Source organism: Puma concolor, chromosome A1 (assembly GCF_028749965.1).
Source record: "Puma concolor isolate L17-30 chromosome A1, mPumCon1.1.hap2, whole genome shotgun sequence".
Classification (NCBI taxonomy): Eukaryota; Metazoa; Chordata; class Mammalia; order Carnivora; family Felidae; genus Puma; species Puma concolor.
This window is the reverse complement of record NC_141667.1, coordinates 4,054,631-4,075,171: the sequence shown is the minus strand read 5'-3', so window position 1 is coordinate 4,075,171 and position 20,541 is coordinate 4,054,631. Positions and strand designations below refer to the sequence as shown.

At 53.0% G+C, this 20,541-nt stretch overlaps 1 protein-coding gene across 5 annotated transcripts in view; it reads right to left on the bottom strand.

The window, feature by feature from the left end:
• Positions 1-20,541, bottom strand: part of ICE1 (interactor of little elongation complex ELL subunit 1) — a 57,450-nt gene that overhangs the window by 11,745 nt on the left and 25,164 nt on the right. For 4 of the 5 annotated variants that reach the window (XM_086675643.1, XM_025924819.2, XM_086675651.1 and 1 more), the window contains exons 11-15: positions 16,109-16,195; positions 12,966-13,378; positions 5,930-10,696; positions 4,633-4,801; positions 1,885-2,045 (exon numbers count right to left, since the gene is read on the bottom strand). In XM_086675643.1, coding sequence (XP_086531769.1) covers positions 1,885-2,045; positions 4,633-4,801; positions 5,930-10,696; positions 12,966-13,378; positions 16,109-16,195 — 5,597 coding nt within the window. Of the gene's footprint in view, positions 1-1,884; positions 2,046-4,632; positions 4,802-5,929; positions 10,697-12,965; positions 13,379-13,696; positions 13,780-16,108; positions 16,196-20,541 lie in introns of those variants that run through there. The other variant, XM_086675667.1, reaches the window with a different exon arrangement.

Below are 20,541 nucleotides of genomic sequence, written 5' to 3'. Positions count from 1 at the left end.
TTTCCTTTTTCATTTTGAAATCTTCAACATTTTCCCTTTTCTCTTTTTTCATTAGTCTGACCTGAGAGCTATCTGTTTTGTTACTATTTTTTAAAGGCAATGTGTTTTTCTTCCATGTGTTTTCTTTTTGTTCACTGCTTCATACCTTTCAAGCTATATTCTTTTTTTTTTTCAGATTGCTTCTCAGATTTTTAATTTTTAAAATAATTATCAGCCACTTTATCGGTTTAATAATGAAAACACCTAAACTATGTTAGTGAGTCTAAGTTTTCCCAAAACTAGAGACCCTTGGTATGAAGGGTCTTCCTTTTCAATGACTTGCGAAACACTGATCTTACTTTTGAGTTCCTTATTCCCCAATTGTCCAGGATCATATATGCCAACTTTCAAGATGAGCGGGGGAGGGCACAGAGAAGGAGACACAGAATCGGAAGCAGGCTCCAGGCTCCGAGCTGTCAGCACACAGCCCGACGTGAGGCTGGAACTCACAGACCGCGAGATCATGACCTGAGCCGAAGTCAGATGCTTAACCTACTGATCCACCCAGGTGCCCCGGGAATCTTCACTTTTTAAGAATTAAGGTTTTCACGTAACCAAATTCATGATGGGTTTGTACGTGTGCTATAGGCAAACAGAAAAATAATATGCTTCACTCAAGTTTACTTTACATATTAATGAATTCCAGTGCGTCTACTCTTTTTTGTCTCTCTGAGAGAGAAAATCAGCAAGTCTTGTACTATAATGGCATTCTTCCCCCAAGTATTACTCGTTTTTGTGTACCTTGGACTTGATATTTTTATTTGATATATGGCAAACACATTTCTTAAAATTCTGCTTTTTTCATAAAGAATGTCTTTTATCATCCAATCACCCGTATCTGGTTTCATCCTGAACAGGCCAGAGGAGCAGGCTCCAGTGCACAAGCAGGGGGACCAGGCAGAGGCACGTGGCCCCGCAGGGGACCTGGGGGTGGGGGTGTGATGGTGGCCATCGTGGTCAATGGCAGGAGACGGAAGCGCCCTTCTGACTCAGTGACTGATGGGAAGCTGATGATGCCTCCCAGGACTACACTCTGCTTTGTCTAGACAAGTTGCTAAACAGATGATAACAGACTTGCTTTTAAATATTTCCTTAACTTGTATCCACCAGTAGCCCTTTCCTGTACTTTTCATAAGAAGATAGAAGTCTAACGAATATTAATATCAAAAAGTACCAAAAAGGAAAGCAAGACGGCATATAAAATTCCACTACGTGCATGAGCCAGGATAATATTAAGAGGATATTAATACACAGTCATTTAAAAACAAACCAAAGTCAACCCGTCACTGAATTCGACATCTCTTCGAGTTTCCCGCTGGCAATTCAACATCCAGAGATTCTCATTCGATAAAAGCTATACATAAAGGAATACCAATCTAGATGCCGTATTAGCACTCAGTTACCAAATAAACACATAGGAACAAAGTACTTAAAGAAATAAAAATCCCATCAACCAAAAAGAAAAAGAGAGTACAGACTGAAAAAAATCAAAATGAGGAGGTGAAAGTTTTCACCTCACCATTTTTTTTTTGCCTCTCCAAGTGCCTACTGCAGACAGCCCCTCTGGGCCCTGCACACATACACGTGGACTTCATCAGCGGTAAACCAGTGGACAGAAGAAACTTTTGTTAAATCAACACAACACGTAAGTCTACAATTCTTCCCTAGCTGGCCCGTGCACATTTCCCGAACTAAACGCATAAGCGTGGGCTAAAATGGTATTTTAAAGGATCTCACACAAAGAGGAACGTCTCTGAAATGCTGACGAATGAGTACTACCCGAGTGAGTACATTCACGTAAGATCTAGGAGCACAGTTATGACAATAAGTAAAAGCCAGCCTCACCTTTTCCCAGTTGAGGAACGCTCTCAGACAGTTCCGAACCTCTCCTTTCGCACGCTGCCTGGCAACCAGCTGCATTGCTTTATTGATCACCGACTGGGAAATAAATATATCATGCCACATGTTTGCAATGAACAAAGTCAATTTTTCTGATTCCGGAAAATCTATGAGAAAGACAGACAGACAATAAACCTTTACGTCTGATCAAATGAATAAATTACAAGCTAAGAACAAATTTTAATAACTGTGCTTGTGCCTCGCAAGGCCTCCGAACAGTGAAGGGAGGGAGCCCGAAGAGGCCCCGGCCGCAGTTATTTCAAAATCTGCTTCCTTCTCCCGCAAACCCTTTGCTCTGGCAAACCTTCCTTAATTACATCTGAACCATGACAGCTCAGAAACACCACTGAATTAAGAAAAGAGCCATGGAATCCAAAACACGAAGCCAAGGCAAACCGCTCTCTCCAGATTCTCCAACCCTAGAACCTTCCCATTTGTTAAGTGTCATTTCAGGCCAGTTTTTATGCATCTGTAAGAAAGAACTCACCAGTACAACACTTTTATAAAAGGCTTATGACTTGGAGAGATGTTGTTATACACTGTGGAGGATGATCTTCTATCGTGAATGCTCTTGCCCACGTCGGGCTTTGTTTAATCAACCTAAGCCACGTACAGCTCACACACAACAAAATGCACCCTTTTCAAGCAGACGGTTTGGTGAATGAATGGGTCTGCGTGGCCCCCAGTGCAATCAATTTAAGAACATTTCCGTCACCCCAAATTCCCACGGTCTGACCCTTTCCAGTGCGTCACTTAGTCCCAGATGCAGACAACTCTGATCCGCTTACTGTCACTTTCAATGAGTTGCTTTTTCTCAAATATGTACGAACGGGTTCGGACAGCACGCACCCCTTTCCGTCTGGCTCCCTGACTCCACAGAATGCTTCTGCAGTTCACCCGTGTTGCCACGCACATCAGTGGTCCCTCGCTTTGCGTGGCCAAACAGTGGTCAACTGCTTGATGTAGCACAGTCGTTCTTTCACCTGCTGAGGGATGTGGGCTTCCAGCCACGGGCCACTGCAGATGGAGATGCTACGAACAACCGCGAGCCGGTCCAGTGAGCGCATGTCTCTACTTCTGTTAGGTAAGGACCTACGAGTGGGATTCCTGGGTCATTTGGTAAGCAAGTATTTGAATTTTATAAGAAACTGCCAGTGTTTTGCAACGTGGCTGAGCCAGCCAACACGGACTTTTACCCTGTTTGGCAGGAAGCGCATCTCTTCCGTTTCCTGTTCTATCTCATCTAACGCTGCAATGTGTTGAAAGAGCAGACGACCAAAGCATAAACTCACTGCACTCTCTTGATCTGTTCTCTCTGAAATCTTGGGTCCTGCCCCAGGACCTGTGCACATGCCGCTTCCTCTGCCTGGCGTTCTCTCCCTCGCTTTTCTTGGATACACTGCCTGGCATCTTGCTACCTCAGGCTCAAAGGTCACTCTGACAAGAAGAGCTTCTCTGACCCCACAGACACTCACAAATCCTCCCTCCACAGCACTATTCGTTCACTCACTCAACAGATACTCCGTGACTGTGGACAGCGCATTGTTCTGGGGTTGGAATAAGTGGGGACAAGAGCAAGTTCCTCCTTTACAGAGCATGCAGTCTAGTGGAGGAGAAAGACAAACAGATTCAGACACAATGGAAGCGGGGGTGAGGGCCATGAAGAAAATGCCAGGAGAAAGACCGCAGGAGTCCATGTGGGAGGTACCACGTGAGCCCCAAGAAAGCTAAAGGGAAAGCTTCCCAGGGGAGAAAACTGTGCCCACGAGCCTGAGGGGCACGGGCTGAACCCCGGAGGGGGCTCAGCAGAGCACACGCAGCTCGCCTCTCTCCTGCCCAGCACTGACGATGCCCTACGCGAGCCGGGGTCACGTTGGCTTGTGCGCATCTGGGTCGGGCTGTGGCCACCACCCAAGCCCGAGGCCTGGCACGCACCCCGTTACCACTGCTGAGGAAAGCAGGGCCTGAGAGAGTAAACAAGGCGAGGGAGAGGGCGACACACAGCAGCCTCACTCGCAGCCCCCCAGGCAGCGGACATGTCCCGTCACCCGATGCACACGCCCCCCCGTAAGATTAAAACATTAAAGGTTAAAAGTCTTCATGATCCAGGTCAGACTTTCTGGGCTGCAGTCAAATCGCATTTATGCGCCGTGTCACCGTTCACAAACATTGCCACCGATGATGTGTGATCAGGAAGGAGGCTTCTGTGCTGACCCGTCTGTGGGGACAGAGGGAGCGGAGGGGCAAGGGGGGCCCAGGGGAGCCCTCCTAGGATTCCACATCTCTGGTCCTCGTCTTGTGGGCTTTACGGCTCCATTTCAGACGCTGCCTCTTCCAGCCAGCAACACAGCAGCACGCTTTGACTCCGACCTTATAAAACCATCCTCCCGTCTCGTGTGGCCTACACCTGACTCTTGAGTGGCTACACTAAGAACAGACAGGCACATGTCATGACGACACTCTATGCACAAGCGGGAACGCGCGTGCTGCTACGAGCAGGTAAGCCACGGAAACTGCCCCCCGGGCAACGAGGCACGGCTTCACCCGGCCAAGGTTCTTCACGGCCTCGGGTAAACGCACCAACGTCTTGCGTATTTGCAAAGATACAAGCGATCCCTCGGCTGCAAGGACAGACCAAGTGTCACGGGGTAAGTACACAGATGTCAACACAAAACGACCACCGTGTGAACGCACCTTCCTTCAGTAGGCTGTAGCAAAACAGGCGGGCTCGCTCCAAGTCTCCCAGTTGCCGGCATATGCCCACGTACACCCTGCAGAGGGCGTGAATGTAATTGCGCTCCAGGGAGATCTTCTGAATCTTCAGTTCTGAGAGGATGGAGTGAAGCAAGCACTCTGCTAGATGCTGGGTCGAAACACAAAGAGAAAACACAACGTATACCGACATTTCTTCTGCTTACTAAACAACGGCTACAACTTACAAATGAAGTCTGTCGGGACCACACAACGTGCCCCGGAGCAGCAAGCCTGGGAGAGCGGTGACTGCAGAAGACAACCCGCCTCGCTCGGCCCAGTGAGCCACGCGGCGTGGGGGTCAGGGGCCGCGGCCGCAGGCTGCCTGCGCGCCCCAGCACGCCTGGGCCCCTGAAGCCGCCACCTCCCCACCAAAGTACACTTCCTTGCTTTTCGCTAAAGTAACTCTCTGATCTACTCCAGTTCCTGTTTTCTGAACTCCTTTAGATCTTAAAAACACCGGGCAACGTTTGTCTCACTTTGGAAGAAGGGTGTTAAATGATTTGGTCCATTCGTTCGTTTCAAACGAACCTTCCAAAGTCACTCGTACTGCTCTTGCGCTTTCTGAAAGTACGTGACCCAGGAAAACCACGTGCGCGTTTCCACCACTCCACTGCGAGGAGGTGCGGGTAAGCAACACAGCAGGGGCACCGGAAGTAATCCGCACAAGGTGTCGACATGGGCGCTCAGAAGACACAGCCCTGTGAAGGCCCCAATAAACCACCTGTCGGTCTACACGATGCTCCCATTTCTGTTCTCCCCATCTGGAAGCCAGCACGTGGTCCTGCTTCGTGCGTGACGTACATCAAGGGAGGGACGGGAAACCCTGCGCTGTCTTTGCGAAAGACGCTCACTCTCGGGTGTGTATATGGTGCAATTCATGGAAAAGAAAGGCTCCACTACAGGAGACAAATCTGCTGCTTTGACACAAATCATTTTGAGCCTTTCAACAGGCCAGAATCGATGGAAAATGTGCAACTGTGGTCCTGACAGACACTTTTTTCCTTCCAAATTATCAGGTATTTAATAAATACAAGTGATCAAATCTCCACTGCCTTACCACATCCCGCGTGTGTAAAATGCTGACTAGAAACCAAGTATGGGTCACAATGTGGACACGGGCAACTGTCCACCTCTGGAATAAAAGTCCTGTTCAAGGCCATCTACCACCGGGCTGCGAGCAGACAGCGTCTCCAAGCACATGCAGTTCCTAACGTTCAGACAGAAAAGTTCCACATACCTTTTTGGTTGTGCTGAATTCGTGAACAACTTCCTTCTCTTGATCTCTCATTACGGGCTTTTTGGAGATATTTCCCACATACACGTGACTCCGAATAACAGGCAGGAGATCAAAAGACGACTCTGCAATCTTCTTCAGCGCGTCAGCTATGGCTTTGTCGTGGGACTCTACGGTTTCTTTCGGGTTTGGAGGCAACTGCGAGGCTGTACTGACGGTCGGAAGAGCACTTCTCTCCTCCTCTGTCGCCACGCCTTCAGCCTGAGGGAGGCTCCTCCGGAGGGTCTTGTGGACTCCTTCTGTGGCAGTGCTCCCGGGTTCTGGTTCTGGGGACCCGCTGTCCAGACGCAGTCTCTTGGCGCTCCTCGGCGTCGATGCAGACAACGTCCTTTTCCCGCCTGAGTCCTGGTGAGTCCCCGTATCTTTGGACTTATCCTGACTGCCGTCGCTCCCAGAGGTGCCCCCCGTTTTCACAAAGGCGGTTGACGCTGACGTGATTGCTTTGAATCCTGTAATGGCGCCGACGGGCCCTGCTAAGTTCTTACAGTCAGCAGGTGGGCCCCGGGCGAGCTGAATGTTCCCTTTGAGGATGTTGAGGGTGCGGGCCCTGGCAGACAACTCCGGGTACATGCTGTCAAGGATTTTGACGGAATTCTCCTGGGGTCCGGCCACAGCCGTGTGGGCAGAAGCAAAAGCGGGGAGGCGGCCCGGCACAGGGAGGGCATGCTTTGGCGTCGCAGCACAGAACTGCAGGGGAGACGACAGGATCCTCTCGCCGGCTGCTGCGGTCGATGGGGACGGGGACGTGTGCGGGGGCGAGGGGCATCCGGGCTCTTCCGGCAAAGGAGACATCACAGGAGGCACCGGGATTTCACACAAGGGAGAAATGGGGCCGATGGGAGAGGCGGGGGAGGAGGGAGTGGAAGCGGCTATCAGAGGAGACACCGGCCGGGAAGTCCGTGGGGGGGTGGCAACCAAAGGAGCAAGCAAGGGTGGCAGAGGGGGCCCCACCTCCTGCCGTATTTTACTCAGGGTGTCAGAACAGTCCGTGGGGGTCGACGTGTCCGCATTGGCTAGGATGGTCTGAGTTTGATTTCTCTGGGTTTTTGTGTTCTCTCTTTCCCCTAAAAATGACTGGGAGCCTTCACTCTGATTAGCTTCAACTCTGCTTGACGCTGAGGTCTTTGCTGGCTTGTTTGACTGATCTTTGTTGGTCACCTTGGATCGATTCTTATTCTTGCCAAACGGCTCCAGTTTTGAGTTAAAATACGTGTGATCGGACGCAACTACCTGAGACTCGAAGTTCTGGTCGTAGATTTCGGAGCTAAGCCTCACACTAGGTTTGACCGGCCTGTTGCGCAAGCGACTTTTATCGAAGTTGGTGTTCTGACTACTGCTGGAGATTTCTTCCTGGGCACCCGGGAGGCTGCCGCCCTGGGGCTCCGGAAACGCAAGGCCAGGGTGACCGGTCTCTGGAGACTTGTCCACAGCAGTGACGGAGATGAAACCGGCTCCCGGGCCTCCCGGCTCCGGGGAGACAGCGATGTCCTCGGGAGTGTCGCACAGTATAACCTGGTCCACGTTTGGCATGAGAGCCACCCCGTTGATGATGGTCCAGTGGTCCCCCTTTTCAATGACTAGATTCTGATCCTTGTTGATCAGCACATTGATGACCTCGGAGGTCACTGTAGAGATCTGGCACTGGAATGTCGTTTCCGCCTCCCCTTCGGCACCGCGCTCCGCCGTCTGCCCCGCTCCCGAGTCGGCATCCAGGGCTGAGGGCTCCGCCGCTTCTGACAGGCCCTCCTCCCCACCACGGTTCGGGCTGGTGACGTGGGAAACGGCCTCGGATCCGCTAGGGGCATTTCCATTCCCCGCGGGACCGCTGCCGGGAGAGCCGCCCTCGCCGGCCAGGCCGGCTGCTGGAGGGGGCGTACCCGTGGGCAGTGGCGAGGGGTCCCCCGCTTCCCGAGGTGGGCCGTGCTCTCGGACGGGCCCGGCGGTCACGGCGTCGTGCACGTTGAAGAGCACGAAATCGGCAGCATCCTCTCCGGCGGGGCCCTCGCAGCTGGCCTGAAGCTCCTGTCCGATCTTGGTGAGGACCTCTGACAGCGTTTCCAAAGAGCGCCGAGAGAGCCGCCGCGTGCCCCGCAGGGGCCCGTCCTCCTCCTCGGACTCGAGCCACTCTTCCGGGGTCTCGAGCGCTTCTTCTTCACACAGCTGCTTCCTGTACTTTTCTCCTGATGGCTCACCTGGCTTTAACTCTTTGCTCATGTCCTTACTCAGGGTTCCTTTGCTAGAACATTCTGAAACAGAGTCCCCGGAACTATAATCTCTTAACTGACAACTTTCGAGAAACATGACGACCTCGGACGTAGAAAGTCCGTCTATCTCCGAGAGAGTACTGATGTTGAAGTCCTGCAGGGCCGAGGTCAGACACCCCACCTCCACGGAGGGCCTGCTCTCCGCCGCGCCGGCCCCCAGGGCTCCCCCACCTTCCCCGGAGGCGCTGGCGGCCCCGTGCTGGGCGGCCCCCGTCATGGCCTCAGGCTCGCTCTCGCCCTCGCTGCAGCTGGGCGCCTCGCTCTCTTCCACCTCCGTGTCGCCGCCTGCCGCCTCCCGGATGCCCATGTAACAACACGGGGCCGCGGCCAGGGCACCCGGAGGGATGCCACGCGTCTCTTCATCTTTCCCGAGACCCGCCGACAGGAGCGCCGTCCCGGAGGTGCCTGGGTCTCCGGGAGAAGCGCCGCCCGGGGTCGGCGACGGCAGCTCCAGAGACCCCCTCAGGCTCTGCCGCCCGCCAGGAGGGTCCTCGGACACGGCCAGGGCCCCCCCGCCAGATCTGCCCGAGCCCCCACACGGTGCTCCTGCACCAGGAAAGCTTCTCGACACGGGTGCCGGCGTGGCCGGAAGGCGTCCATCCACAGGCAGCCCGGACGAGTCCAGACTCGGGGCACGGAGGGGCAGACCTTGCTCCTGCACTGCCTCCTGGGCCGGGGCTCCCGTCAGGACATCCTGGTTCGGGACTGGGATCTTCTCACAAGGGAAAGACAGTTTGCTACCTGTGGAACAGTGAGGATTTTCTACAGGTACAGAACCGCTTGGAAAATTGAAATCTAATTTTCTCCTTGAGGCAGAAACTTGTGGCGAGGTCCCCCCCGTAGCAGCCGCCCCCGGCACATTCCAGGCCGGGTCCTCTCTCTCTCCACCACGTCCCGCTCCAGATGCCGTCGCGAAGGCAGGCTCAGTCCTCTGCGGCCCCCAGTGCTCTGACCTAGCCCCGTATGCCGTTTCGGGTCTGGCCTGCTTGGTGATCACCGAAACTTGGTTAGGCAACAGTGACGGAGCGGCCCTGAGCCCCGCGGGGTTATTTTCTCTGGCGAGTTCAGGCCTGGACGCGGGTCCCCTGTTTTCTAAGGCTGGCACTGCCTTTTGTAACTGATGGTCAGTCTTGTGTTCGTGTTCTGATTTAGCTCTCAGCCTTTCCTCGCTACCTCTCCTTAACAGGTCACTCTGGTGCCAGGAAGGGCTTTTCACGAAGCCAAACCCACTCTTGGTCAAGCCGCAATGAGACTCCACCAACGGCGTGGAATCCACCCTGGTGAGGGTGGGCTCAGTTCTCGGACCCTGACTTCGACACTGAGCCTCTTTCGCAGCTTTTATGAACACCGACTGCGGAAGTGAACAGACTCTGGGCATGCCTTTCCCAACGTCTGTGCCCTCGACCTCACTGCTACTCAGGTTATTAAAATGTGATGTTCCCAACTCGGCGCTCAAAGCATACAAGCTGTTTTCCAGATGGTTCTCTCCGGCAGGACACTCTGGGGGCTCGGGCTGCAGGTCCAGCAAGGTGAAGGCCTCAGCTCGTAGCTTCTGTTCTGAGCAGCGCTGCAGCTCAGTGGGGGCGGAGTCAGGAGGAAGGTGTGCATCAGAGCAAGGCTGGGAGTCACTGCACACAGACGATGCCCCCGAGGTAGGAGAGGAAGAAAGCCTGGCGTCAACACCGAGCCCCGTGGTGCCCACTGTGTGACCTGCGTCGTCTGCTGGTTCAGGCGAGGCTCCTAAAATGAACCTCCGAACATCTCTGTCTTTTCCCAACACTCTACACATTCCCTGAAAGTGGTCAGAAATGGATACATGATCCGATTCAAAAGGGATTTCATTTGTCAGTGTCCACGTAGTAAACTGTGGTTTGGGCGATCCTATCATTTCAGACAGCAGGGTCTTTCCTTCAGATTCCACGAGGTCACTGAATGGTCTGCTGCCGAGGGGAGGGTGATGCACGTCAGCCCTCCAGAGGGCCGCCGCCCCGTCCTGGACCTGGCGGCCAGACGTCCCCCCACACACGCTTCCTACGGTGTCATCGAGCGTGTTCTCTGTCTGCACCGACTTGTCCGCCTCGCGACCCTCTCTCAGTCTCTGTGCCTCATCTAAAATGCCTCTTGCTCTGTCACTCGTGGCTTCCGAGGACACTGCCCAGGGCTGCTCGCGAGCTAAAGCACGTGTGGCTGAAGGCTCTCTCAGGGCCGCTGTGACTGTCCCAAACCCAACCGCCGTCACTCCATTTACTTCCAGCGCAGTCAGAGTTCTGGAGGCTTCGTGCGATGTGAGCTTTTCCTCCCGCGTATCCCTCCTTCCATCACTTCTTCTGGATGAGCCAAAGTAATGTGATTCAGACGTCTCATCTTCTGAAACAGACGCGGCAGAATTTCTAGGTTGGGACGACTCATCGTCACTGGAATCCGTATACTCTCCGAAGTAGGTTTCCTGAAAAACGAAGGAGTTGTTCCCGTTAGTTAAGACTAACTGAACCGAGCGAACACAACTTACCAATCGCATGCATCACAGAACACACTCCTGCTTCCTGAAGAGCCCGTAACACCCATCCGCAGAAGGGGCATCTCCTCGTGTGCAGCCCACAGGTGACGGGCGAGCGGCAGCGGGAGCACAGACAGCACCGCCTCGCTTCCACCCTGACCCTGTCCCAGAGCCCCACCCCCACCGCCGGCTCCTCCCACAACTCACAGCCCCACGTGGCCTGCGGTCTGTTCTCCTAAGGCCCAAACAGTCCCTCTCTCCAGCTCTTCTCCTCCGTTTCCCGGCACAGCGGTGTCCAACTCGGGACACACTGCCCTCTAGTCCCTGGCCTCCGGGTCACTCTGGCCCGGGCGCCCAGCTCCGGCCCAGCACCACCCGTGTGGGCGGTGCACCTGGCCCCCGCTCTGGTGACGCCACGTAGACCTCTCGTGCCAACAGCCCCTCTCACCAGGCTGCACCCGGGCTGCCACTAGCAAGCGGACGGGCTCCACTCTTTCAACGGTGCACACACAACAGTGCTCCTTCCCACACAACCCGCTCTCCGCCTCCGCTCCAGAAAGCCCCCCACCACCCCTGGGCAGCCCCATGGCCCAGGTGAACCAGCCCCCATCACACAGCACCTCCAGGAGAGCTACCTCCTCAACCGCGGGGCCTCGTTCCACAAGGGAGACTACGGACCTGCGAAGAACAGCACGGACGTACGCTTGCCCCACTAAGCCAATCCTTTCCTCCCCCGAAACCTTAGGCGCTTTTATCTGGTTCTCTTCCTGTCCTGCCACTTGTCCGCAACCTCCTCTCCTCTTCCATGTGGCCACCTACAGGTGGATGCGCTCCTGGGACCCCAGCCTCTGCTGCTACCCACCCACACCGAACAACCTCCCGGTCCCACGGCTTCTGTGACACCCCGAGGCTGGGGAGCCCCGACGTCTGGGCCCGCTGCGGCCTCCTCCCGGGCCCCACGCCCATGGGCCTAACGTCGCAACGCATGTGTCCGCCTGGAAACCCACGCACACCTCTATCCGCACCTGACACCGCGCCTTCCCACCCACGCACAGTTTCTTCCTTCCTCTCCTTTCCAGCATCGCTGACTCCTGAGCCTCCCTGTCCACCACGTGGAAAAGCTCGCCAGAGGCCGCTCGTTCGCCTCCTACCATTTCTCAAGCCACCCCGCCTTGAACCCCAGTGCCGCTGCAGGGATACGACCCGTGGAGAAGGCCGGCAACGGCTGAGTCAGTCAGTGACGTCCCCGTCCACGCTCCCACCTCCCTCCGGACTCTCCCCACCGCCTACACTCTGCCACACAGCGGCTAAGTGGAACCTTCCAACTGAAAACCTACCAGCCGATCCGCCTCCCGGGATCCACCGCTTCCCAATGCCCCCACGATCAACTGGAAAGTCCCGAGGCCTCAGACGGCCCTTGCACGCCTGGTCGACGTGAACATCCTCTGGCACGGGATCACCTTCAGTCCCACAGGTGTGTAAAGAGCTCCAGCACCGGACACACCCTGCCCTCCTGAACACTCAGCAGGCTCCTGTCCTCCCAGAGCTTCTCTGCCCGCCCTGGCCTCCCCGTGGGCCGAGCCTCCGGCCTGGGTCCACTCCAGCCCCACGGTGTCCATCATGGCCGCGCAATCGCCTGCGCCCTTCCCCACCCCACTGCCAGGAGCGACCCCGCCGAGTGGTAACCACGTCACCTCGCGTTCCCAGTGCCGGGCACGGCCTCCGGAACAGAACGGACACGCACTACTTCCCAAATGAAGGGAGCGACTCAGAGGAGCAATGCTTTTATCTGCTCCTTAAGCCAAAAAGCATACAAGTCTGCTTTATCGAGACTGGCTTCCTAAGAAATTACAACAAACCATCGTGCAAACACACAAAAAGACGACGAATTCATCAAGCGAAGGTGGGGAATTTGGCAAACGCGGGTTAACGGGTATGCGTGCTACAAACAGGGATGCCCCATCTCTGAAACCAACTCTGTGCCTACACACATTGTTTGTAGGGACTCAGGATTTGGTTGTGAATAAAGACAAACAGAACACGACCCTGACACAAGCCACCAGTGTCACGGCAGCCACGCTGGTCCCAAGAACACGGGCACGCCTTATGCAGTTCTCACTTCGTTCCCAATAAAATCTGGCCCGAGTATCACCGAGCACCTCCCACCGAGCACGGCTAAGTGCCCACTGGATAACTCAAATCCAAAGCGCAAACTCACAGGTGCGAGCGAAGAAGGTAACGTGCTCAGGTGTGGTAAGGACACCAGAGGCGGGGACGGCACGGGAGACAAAAGAGGAGGGGGAAGTCTGAAGAAGTCGACTGCAGCCTGGAGATCTTCATCAAAAAAGCGATCACGATCAGAGAAGTCAGCGCTGTCCTGCTCACTCCTGTGCAGCGAGACCTCAGGATTCCGGCCCTCGGGAGACACGCGTTCGGGACGGTGAGCAGCGGCAACGGGCCCCTCTGTTCCCACACTCTTACAGGCAGAGAAGTCACCCTCTATCTCCATGGACAGTTCCGTCAGGCACGTCTGCACGGCTGCGGCTCTGAGGGGACCGCCTCCCGCCGGAGGGGGTGCGCCAGCGTCCCGGGACTCTCTGGGTGCGGGGGGGTTTTCTTTGGCGGGTTTTTCTGTGGGAGACAAAAGCTGATACTAAACATCTATAATATCAAGAAAACTTACAAAAAATATGCTAAACGTTCAAAATGCTTGTATTATTGAGTAAATTTGAATCAACAGAAACATCCTTTAAAAGGCAACCTACCAATCCCTCCCCACAGATCACCCTAGAAGACCCGAGCACATTTCCCATAAGCACAGCTCCCTAGCAACAAGCAAGCCAAGAGGGCTGGCAGGCAGAGGGAGGGGATGCCCCCCGCCCACCAGCAGCACGGTGCCTGAGCGGGAGGGCACCACGACGGCGGGTAACGGGCCTGGACGGCACGTGCCTTCTCTCAGTAAATCTTCCACACAGTGAGTAGTACTGGGGAGGAACGGCTCTGTGCATAGAGGCTGACAGGGAACATGATCTTCATGTCTGAAAAGCAATCAAAGATCAGCCAACATCAAGCCTATCCAGTGGTCATATTTATACAACGCTCTAATTAAGGGACTCGGCTAGGTCACATAAATGCTTTGTATCACAGCGCACCGGGAAAATTACAGTAAAAAGCCAATGGTTTGGGAGTCTTGATTTTGGTGAACTGTAGCGAACTGTCAAGGAAGATGTTTGTGTCCTGGGAAGTAACTGGAAACAACCATCTGTCATCTATGAAAGTTGTAAACATATGTTTTACACAAGGACTCAAGGCTGCCTGGAGAAGTGACTGGCTGACTGGAGGGCTGGGGGTCGGGGGGGGTGGGGGGGGGAAATGAACATCTCACAGAGCCAGAAAGAAATTCTCCAAACAGGCTGGGGGTGCCTCAAGGGCCCCGGAGCCGACCTGAAGATGGACCCAATCACCAAGTGGGAAAAATCTGAACAATGAAACGATATGATGAGTTATGATGCAAATACAGAATCCCGATCAATGTGTGTGGAAGGGATGAGAGAAACCCAAGATCGCTAACACGCTAAGTAGTAGTTGCAGCACAGGGGCTTTGCCAGTGGGCTTGACTGGGAGAGAAACAGACTGTCTGCACAGCATCCCAGTGTCCCCCTCCAGGCGATTCACGGCGACTTGCGGTGGAGAACCCTGGTGGACGCCACCGTAAAGCAGCAGCCCTGCCCCCCCCCCCCGTACGCGCCCCCTCCCCTGCAACGGCCCGAGCACAGCGCCAGGCGCTACTGGGGACCTCTTGCCATAAACACAGTCTTCGCCTAGCACGACACGACGGTACGCAGACGAAACCGATGGGTTTCCTCCCTCCCTGAAGGCGTCGCAGACAAGAGACAAAGCGAGACGGACGGACCGCGGACTGGGGGCCGAGATGCGGGCTGGGGGCGCTGCGAGGGGCAACGAGGGCTCGGGGATGGAAACACCTGGAGCGGAACTGGAGGCGTCCGTGTGAGGCCCAGCTCGGCTCAGAGACCCGCGCTGAGGGTGACATTCAGCGGAATCTGGATGAGGAGCCTGAGGGGATTCTCTGCCTTATTTTTATGAATTTTCTCATAGAAAAAAAAACTCGAAAGAAAAAGATGTTTTAGGATTTAAGATTCCAAAGATGCCACGTTTTCCTTTTTACTTGAAAAAGTTAACATTAAGCCATAGACTTACCCCTCAAAAGAGTTTGCTTTTAAATAAAAACATCGGATTATTAAACGGAAAGCCCTCTCAATAACACCTTTAACGACAAGAAGTCGCGTGCTCCTAATGAAACACGACTACTGCCTGCCGAGGCAGGCGGAAGAGTCCCAGGCTGCTTCCGCCTGAAGGCACGAAGAGAGCGATTCGGGACCGCAGAAACGGACTCACGAGACGCAGGCCCCACCGGCCCGTTGGCGGTGCGTCTACCCAGAATGTGACAATCTGCTTAAAAGCACCCCATCACCGTGCCTCTCTTCGCCTCACAAAACCTCACAAGTTCCGAATTGAGCACTGATGAGAACCAGGAACTTGTCTAGCAACCTTTTTCTGCAGGAACTTTGCCTTCAGAGCCGGAGAGTAAAAACTAGGTCCACGTTTCTACAGATTTAGATCCTCAATGATCTGGCAATTCACAGCAGCTAACCACAAGAAACTAGTTACACGAAAGAAAAACGGCCAAGAAACACTTTCCTCTAACGCGAGACCGCTAACTTCTCCCCATCCCTGCTGGTACGACCAACCCCGATTTCCAAATCCTAAATCCTGGGTCGGGTGCACGTGGGCACATGGGAGAACGCCTCCACGGCTTTCCCCTGCAAATCGGGGTGTCCCGCAGATTAGGGTTGGCGCTGCGCGGTGACCACGTGACGTGACGGCGTGAAAGGAAACGGGCTCTCGTCTGACCACAGCGGTCCTCTAAAGGGGCCGACGCGAGCACGGCAGGTGGAGGCGACAAGGTCAAGCAAAGGCACTGGGTAAGTCGCAGGAGCACTACGCGCAGCTGGGCTGCCGCTGGATTCAGAAAGGGCCGTGCTCCCCGCGTCTTGCCGGCTCCCGCCACACGCGCTCCGTCGTGCGTCCGTCCACTTTCTCTGCATGTTCTCTGCTGGAAGCCGCCATTTAAACGGTGAAAGCCGAAGGCGCTCTTAATTTTCTTTTGATTTGAATTTCAGGCCCCGCTGAAGGGAAAGGAGCTCCGCGTAACGAGAAGTACCCACGCCAACCCATCTCGCTCTTGTAACGGGAGACGTCACAGACTAAAGGCATACGATCCCCCGGGCAGACGCTTCTACGGTCACGTATGAGAAGTGCTTGCGGAAGCTGCGCTCTCACCTGGGACACACCTGCTGCCTTCACCAGGTAGTCTGTGTGTTGTGTTTATACAGAGCCAGAGTTCCTTCAGAAGCAGCTTTACTTTTCCTGTGAAAAAGAGCAAAGTATTAAAGACAGGTCACTTGGCCCAGTCCACCCAAGGCCAAACACACTCGTAGGAAATCGGGAGTTCCAAGACTAGGTTCCTGCAACACCGCCCCCCGAGCGCAACCACCGCGCGTGACACGCTCAGCTGCAGACGGGAAGGCCTGCGACGCTTCAGCTCAACACTGAAGGCTGAATGCACGCTTGGTTTTGTTCGAGGGGTGGGGGAATGAGAGGGCACGGGATTCGCAGGACCAAATCTACTTGCTGTCGAAGGCCTCTATCGTCTTTGTATATGCGTGGGCCCAATACATCTCTGGCCTTGTCACGGAAGGCGGGGAGAGATGAGGGACGGAAGCACGGCCAGAATGACCGACGTCGGAGACGCCGGCTCCCCGTATACGACAGACAACGGCAGAGAGGCACCCTCGGTCACAACAGGGTGTCAGAGAACCCGTGAGAACTGACCACGCTGTAACTGACCCGGGGGGCTTCGCGGATAATGGAAAAATCCATTAATGGTTTTCAGGGGTGACAGGGTGGGAGACAAAAGTACGTGTGTATAAACACTTGGAAAGGAAGGGATCATCACACACACAGACACACAGAGAAGCGTATGCTTTTATAAGGAAAAGTGAAAGTCTCTGAATTTGTATGAATTTTCAAAAGGGTCTGAATTCCTAAAATAGTTCAGAACCATCGGATCAGGTTGAAAGGTAAGTATTTCTATAGATTTAGATCCTTGATGATCTGTGAATTCAGATTTTTGTAACTAAGACAGGCCTAACGAAATTCGTGTAACATTAAAAATATGACACTATGGGGGTGCCTGGGTGGCTCAGTCGGTTAAGCGTCTGACTTCAGCTCAGGTCATGATCTCGCGGTCTGTGGGTTTGAGCCCCGCATCGGGCTCTGTGCTGACAGCTCAGAGCCTGGATCCTGCTTCCAATTCTGTGTCTCCCTCTCTCTCTGACCCTCCCCCATTCATGCTCTGTCTCTCTCTGTCTCAAAAATAAATAAACATTAAAAAAAAAAAAAAAAGAATATGACACTATGGTTTTTAAGTGAGTTTAGCATTAATGTGTACATACATTCCAAAAAACTCCCAGAACAAAAATATTCTTAAAAACTTAAGTATGAACGAAGAGCCTGTGGTCAAATCTGCATCAAAAGACCGACCACGCTAAGGAAAGTTCAATTAAAAACGCGCTTTAAGTGTTAGGTAATTTCAGGCCATCTCAAGCAAGCTCTATTATAGTTTCCCTGAAGCTCTTAAATTAGCCGGAAGCACTTACTGAAAATACTGAAATCTTTAATCCGGTTCTAGAGAGGATAAAAGACCAACCTTTTAAGCCAAAGTATCTGCAAGAATTCATACTTTGAAATAGGTCGGCTCTACGGAAGCTGGTGGACTGCACGGCCCCAGAAAGGGGACCAGGATAAGTGGTGAGAACACGGTAACAGGCAAGTTTAAAAGTCTAACATTTCCAACCTCTCTTGAGCCAGGTCAGCTTCCGACTTGCACTGTTTGTGAGCCACATCCATTCTTGAGTTCCAAAATTCTTCAACAAGCAACTTATCTACGTGGCGATTTAACCTACCCCCAAGCCTCCTTCCAAACACTGTAATGCCCTTTGCTTAAATGACCTGACCGGGATCCCTGCTTATTACATATACCCAAAGCAGCAAACAAGGAACCTTAAAAAAAAAAAAGAAACAGAGTTACTTTTCTATCCTTACGGAGGCTACTGCCCACAACTACGCCTGTTCTAACTGAGCATTCATTACTTCTCATCGGACAAACACAAAACAAAAGTAGCCCTTCCCAGTAAAGCAGGAAAAAATCCACCCTGTGCTTTCCTTACTCAGCTGTGAAGAGGAAACCTCATTGGGTCCAACTGCACACCTTCCCCCACGCCTGTAAAGTCCTCCCTGAATCAGAATCTAAGGCGTCGACGAGCATCTCTGAGCCTGTCTGCTCCACGGATTTGTCAGTTACACCACATGAACACCACGCTTCCTTCATCATGATGAGCTCGCAGTTACGTTTTGATGTCTGGGTGGGCGTGGGCTTTGCTCAGGTTCTTCCTTCCCAAACACTCGATTATTCTGAATACCTATTCTTCCTGATAAGCCTCGACCGCCTGCTTGTCCTTCCCCATATGAAACCGCAGCGGGGGTCTGTGTAAGACGGGAAAACTCACAGTTCGAGCCCCGCATCGGGCTCTGGGCTGATGGCTCAGAGCCTGGAGCCTGCTTCCGATTCTGTGTCTCCCTCTCTCTCTGCCCCTCCCCCGTTCATGCTCTGTCTCTCTCTGTCCCAAAAATAAATAAAAAAAAAAACGTTGAAAAAAAAAAATTAAAAAAAAAAAAAAAAAAAAAAAGACGGGAAAACTCACATCTTTACACAGCGAGTCTCTGATCCAGGAACGTAACGTTCTCTTACACGTTCTGGTCTTTAACGCTCTCCACGGGGTTTATGGCTTTCCCCGCCGAGGCCCGGCGCACACGGTTTATAGATTTTCTCTTCCTAGAGGGCTGACGGTCCCGCCGCCTTTGGAGGATGGGCTCTTCCTGTCCCGTCCCTATTCTGACAGGTCATTGTCGGGCACCGCACATCACACTCTGCCAGCAGAGTCCAGAAGACAGTCTTACCATCTGCAATGATGACAACTCTGAGCCTTCCTTATCGGATCTACAGCTCGCCCTCGTCTGTGCTGGCCCTGCTCCACTGCTGATGGCCTCCAGCCCACACAGAGTAGACGGCACAGAAAGCACGCGCGTCCGCTTCTCACGGTAGTGACAAGGCTCCTCCGTTTCACCTTTCTCGATTTCAAAATGTGTTGTTCTCGGGGCGCCTGGGTGGCTCAGTCGGTTAAACGTCCGACTTCAGCTCAGGTCATGATCTCGCATTTCATGAATTCAAGCCCCACATCGGGCTCTGTGCTGACATCTTAGAGGCTGGAGCGGGCTTCCCATTCTGTGTCTCCCTCTTTCTCTGCGCCACCCCACCTGTGCACCCTGTCTCTCTCTCAATAATAAATAAACATTTAGGGGGTGCCTGGGTGGCTCAGTTGGTTAAGCGTCCGACTTCAACTCAGGTCACGATCTCGCGGTCAGTGAGTTTGAGCCCCGCCTTGGGCTCTGGGCTGACGGCTCAGAGCCTGAAGCCTGTTTCAGATTCTGTGTCTCCCTCTCTCTGCCCCTCCCCTGTTCATGCTCTGTCTCTCTCTGTCTCAAAAATAAATAAATGTTAAAAAAAAAAAAATTAAACAAAACAAAACAAAATGTGTTGTTCTATTATTACCTCACCAAATATTTTTCCCTGAGGAATGGGTACTTTTTCTCTTCGGCAGCTGTTGTGGTATTCCTGAGACAAATCTGTGAGTCATAACTTGTGTGTGTTCTCTACTGCTACTAAACTTGAGTCCCCAAAACTTCATCTAGTGCCTTGCAGCCACGTTCCTGAGTGACCGCGCTTGGAGTCTTGAGGATGTGAGCACGGGATTCTCAGCCGCCTTTGGTACTGGCCTATTTGAATTCGAGAGAATGACATGGAAAGTGGTCCGTGTTTTTCTAAGTTCCGAAATGAATACATAACAATAAAGACATTCGTCTCATCCACTGGCGCCTTTACAGAGCTCCCTTGTAAGTCATCTGGATCTTCGACGGTGTTAGATCTTTATTTTATTTTAATTTCTTCTGGGTTATTTTTCCCGTTCAGGTTTACAAGTATCCCGACTCAATCTGAGCATGCTTTCCTTGAAAATGGCCCATTTCACAAACACGATCAAATCTGAATATAAATCTGTGAACTAAGTAATTCTCTAACTGCAGTTTTGTCCCAGTTTTCCCAGTCCTCGGGCTTTTGTCCCTTCCTGTCTCGGTCACACCTGCCGAAAGGAGCTGTGGGCTCCACCGGCCTTGCAAAGATCCAGCTGTTCCATTTAATGGTCCCAAATCAATTGCTTTGTTTCCTATTTCATTAACTTAGGCCCTTCCTTCCATTTTCCTTAGTTTCTGTTTTCCGTTGCATTTTCTTACTTTGTTATTCATCTTCTGTAGGTCTTGCTTTCTAGAATAATCACATAGGCCCATTCGTTCCTGTGAATGCCATACTAGCAGGATCGCAGAGACTTCAATACTGCCCTACTGTTTACTTCCAAAAGGGCTTAGTATTTCAGTTATTTTCTGTTATCCAAGAGGTGGTTTGTGTCTATGCACATTTAGTTACCAGATAGGTTTGGTAAGTAATTTTCCCCCCTTTGGGCGAGGGCAGGATTTTTGTTAACATCTTATTAAATATCGGTATCTTAATGATGTATTAGGCTATAGTTCCTGTTGTCTAG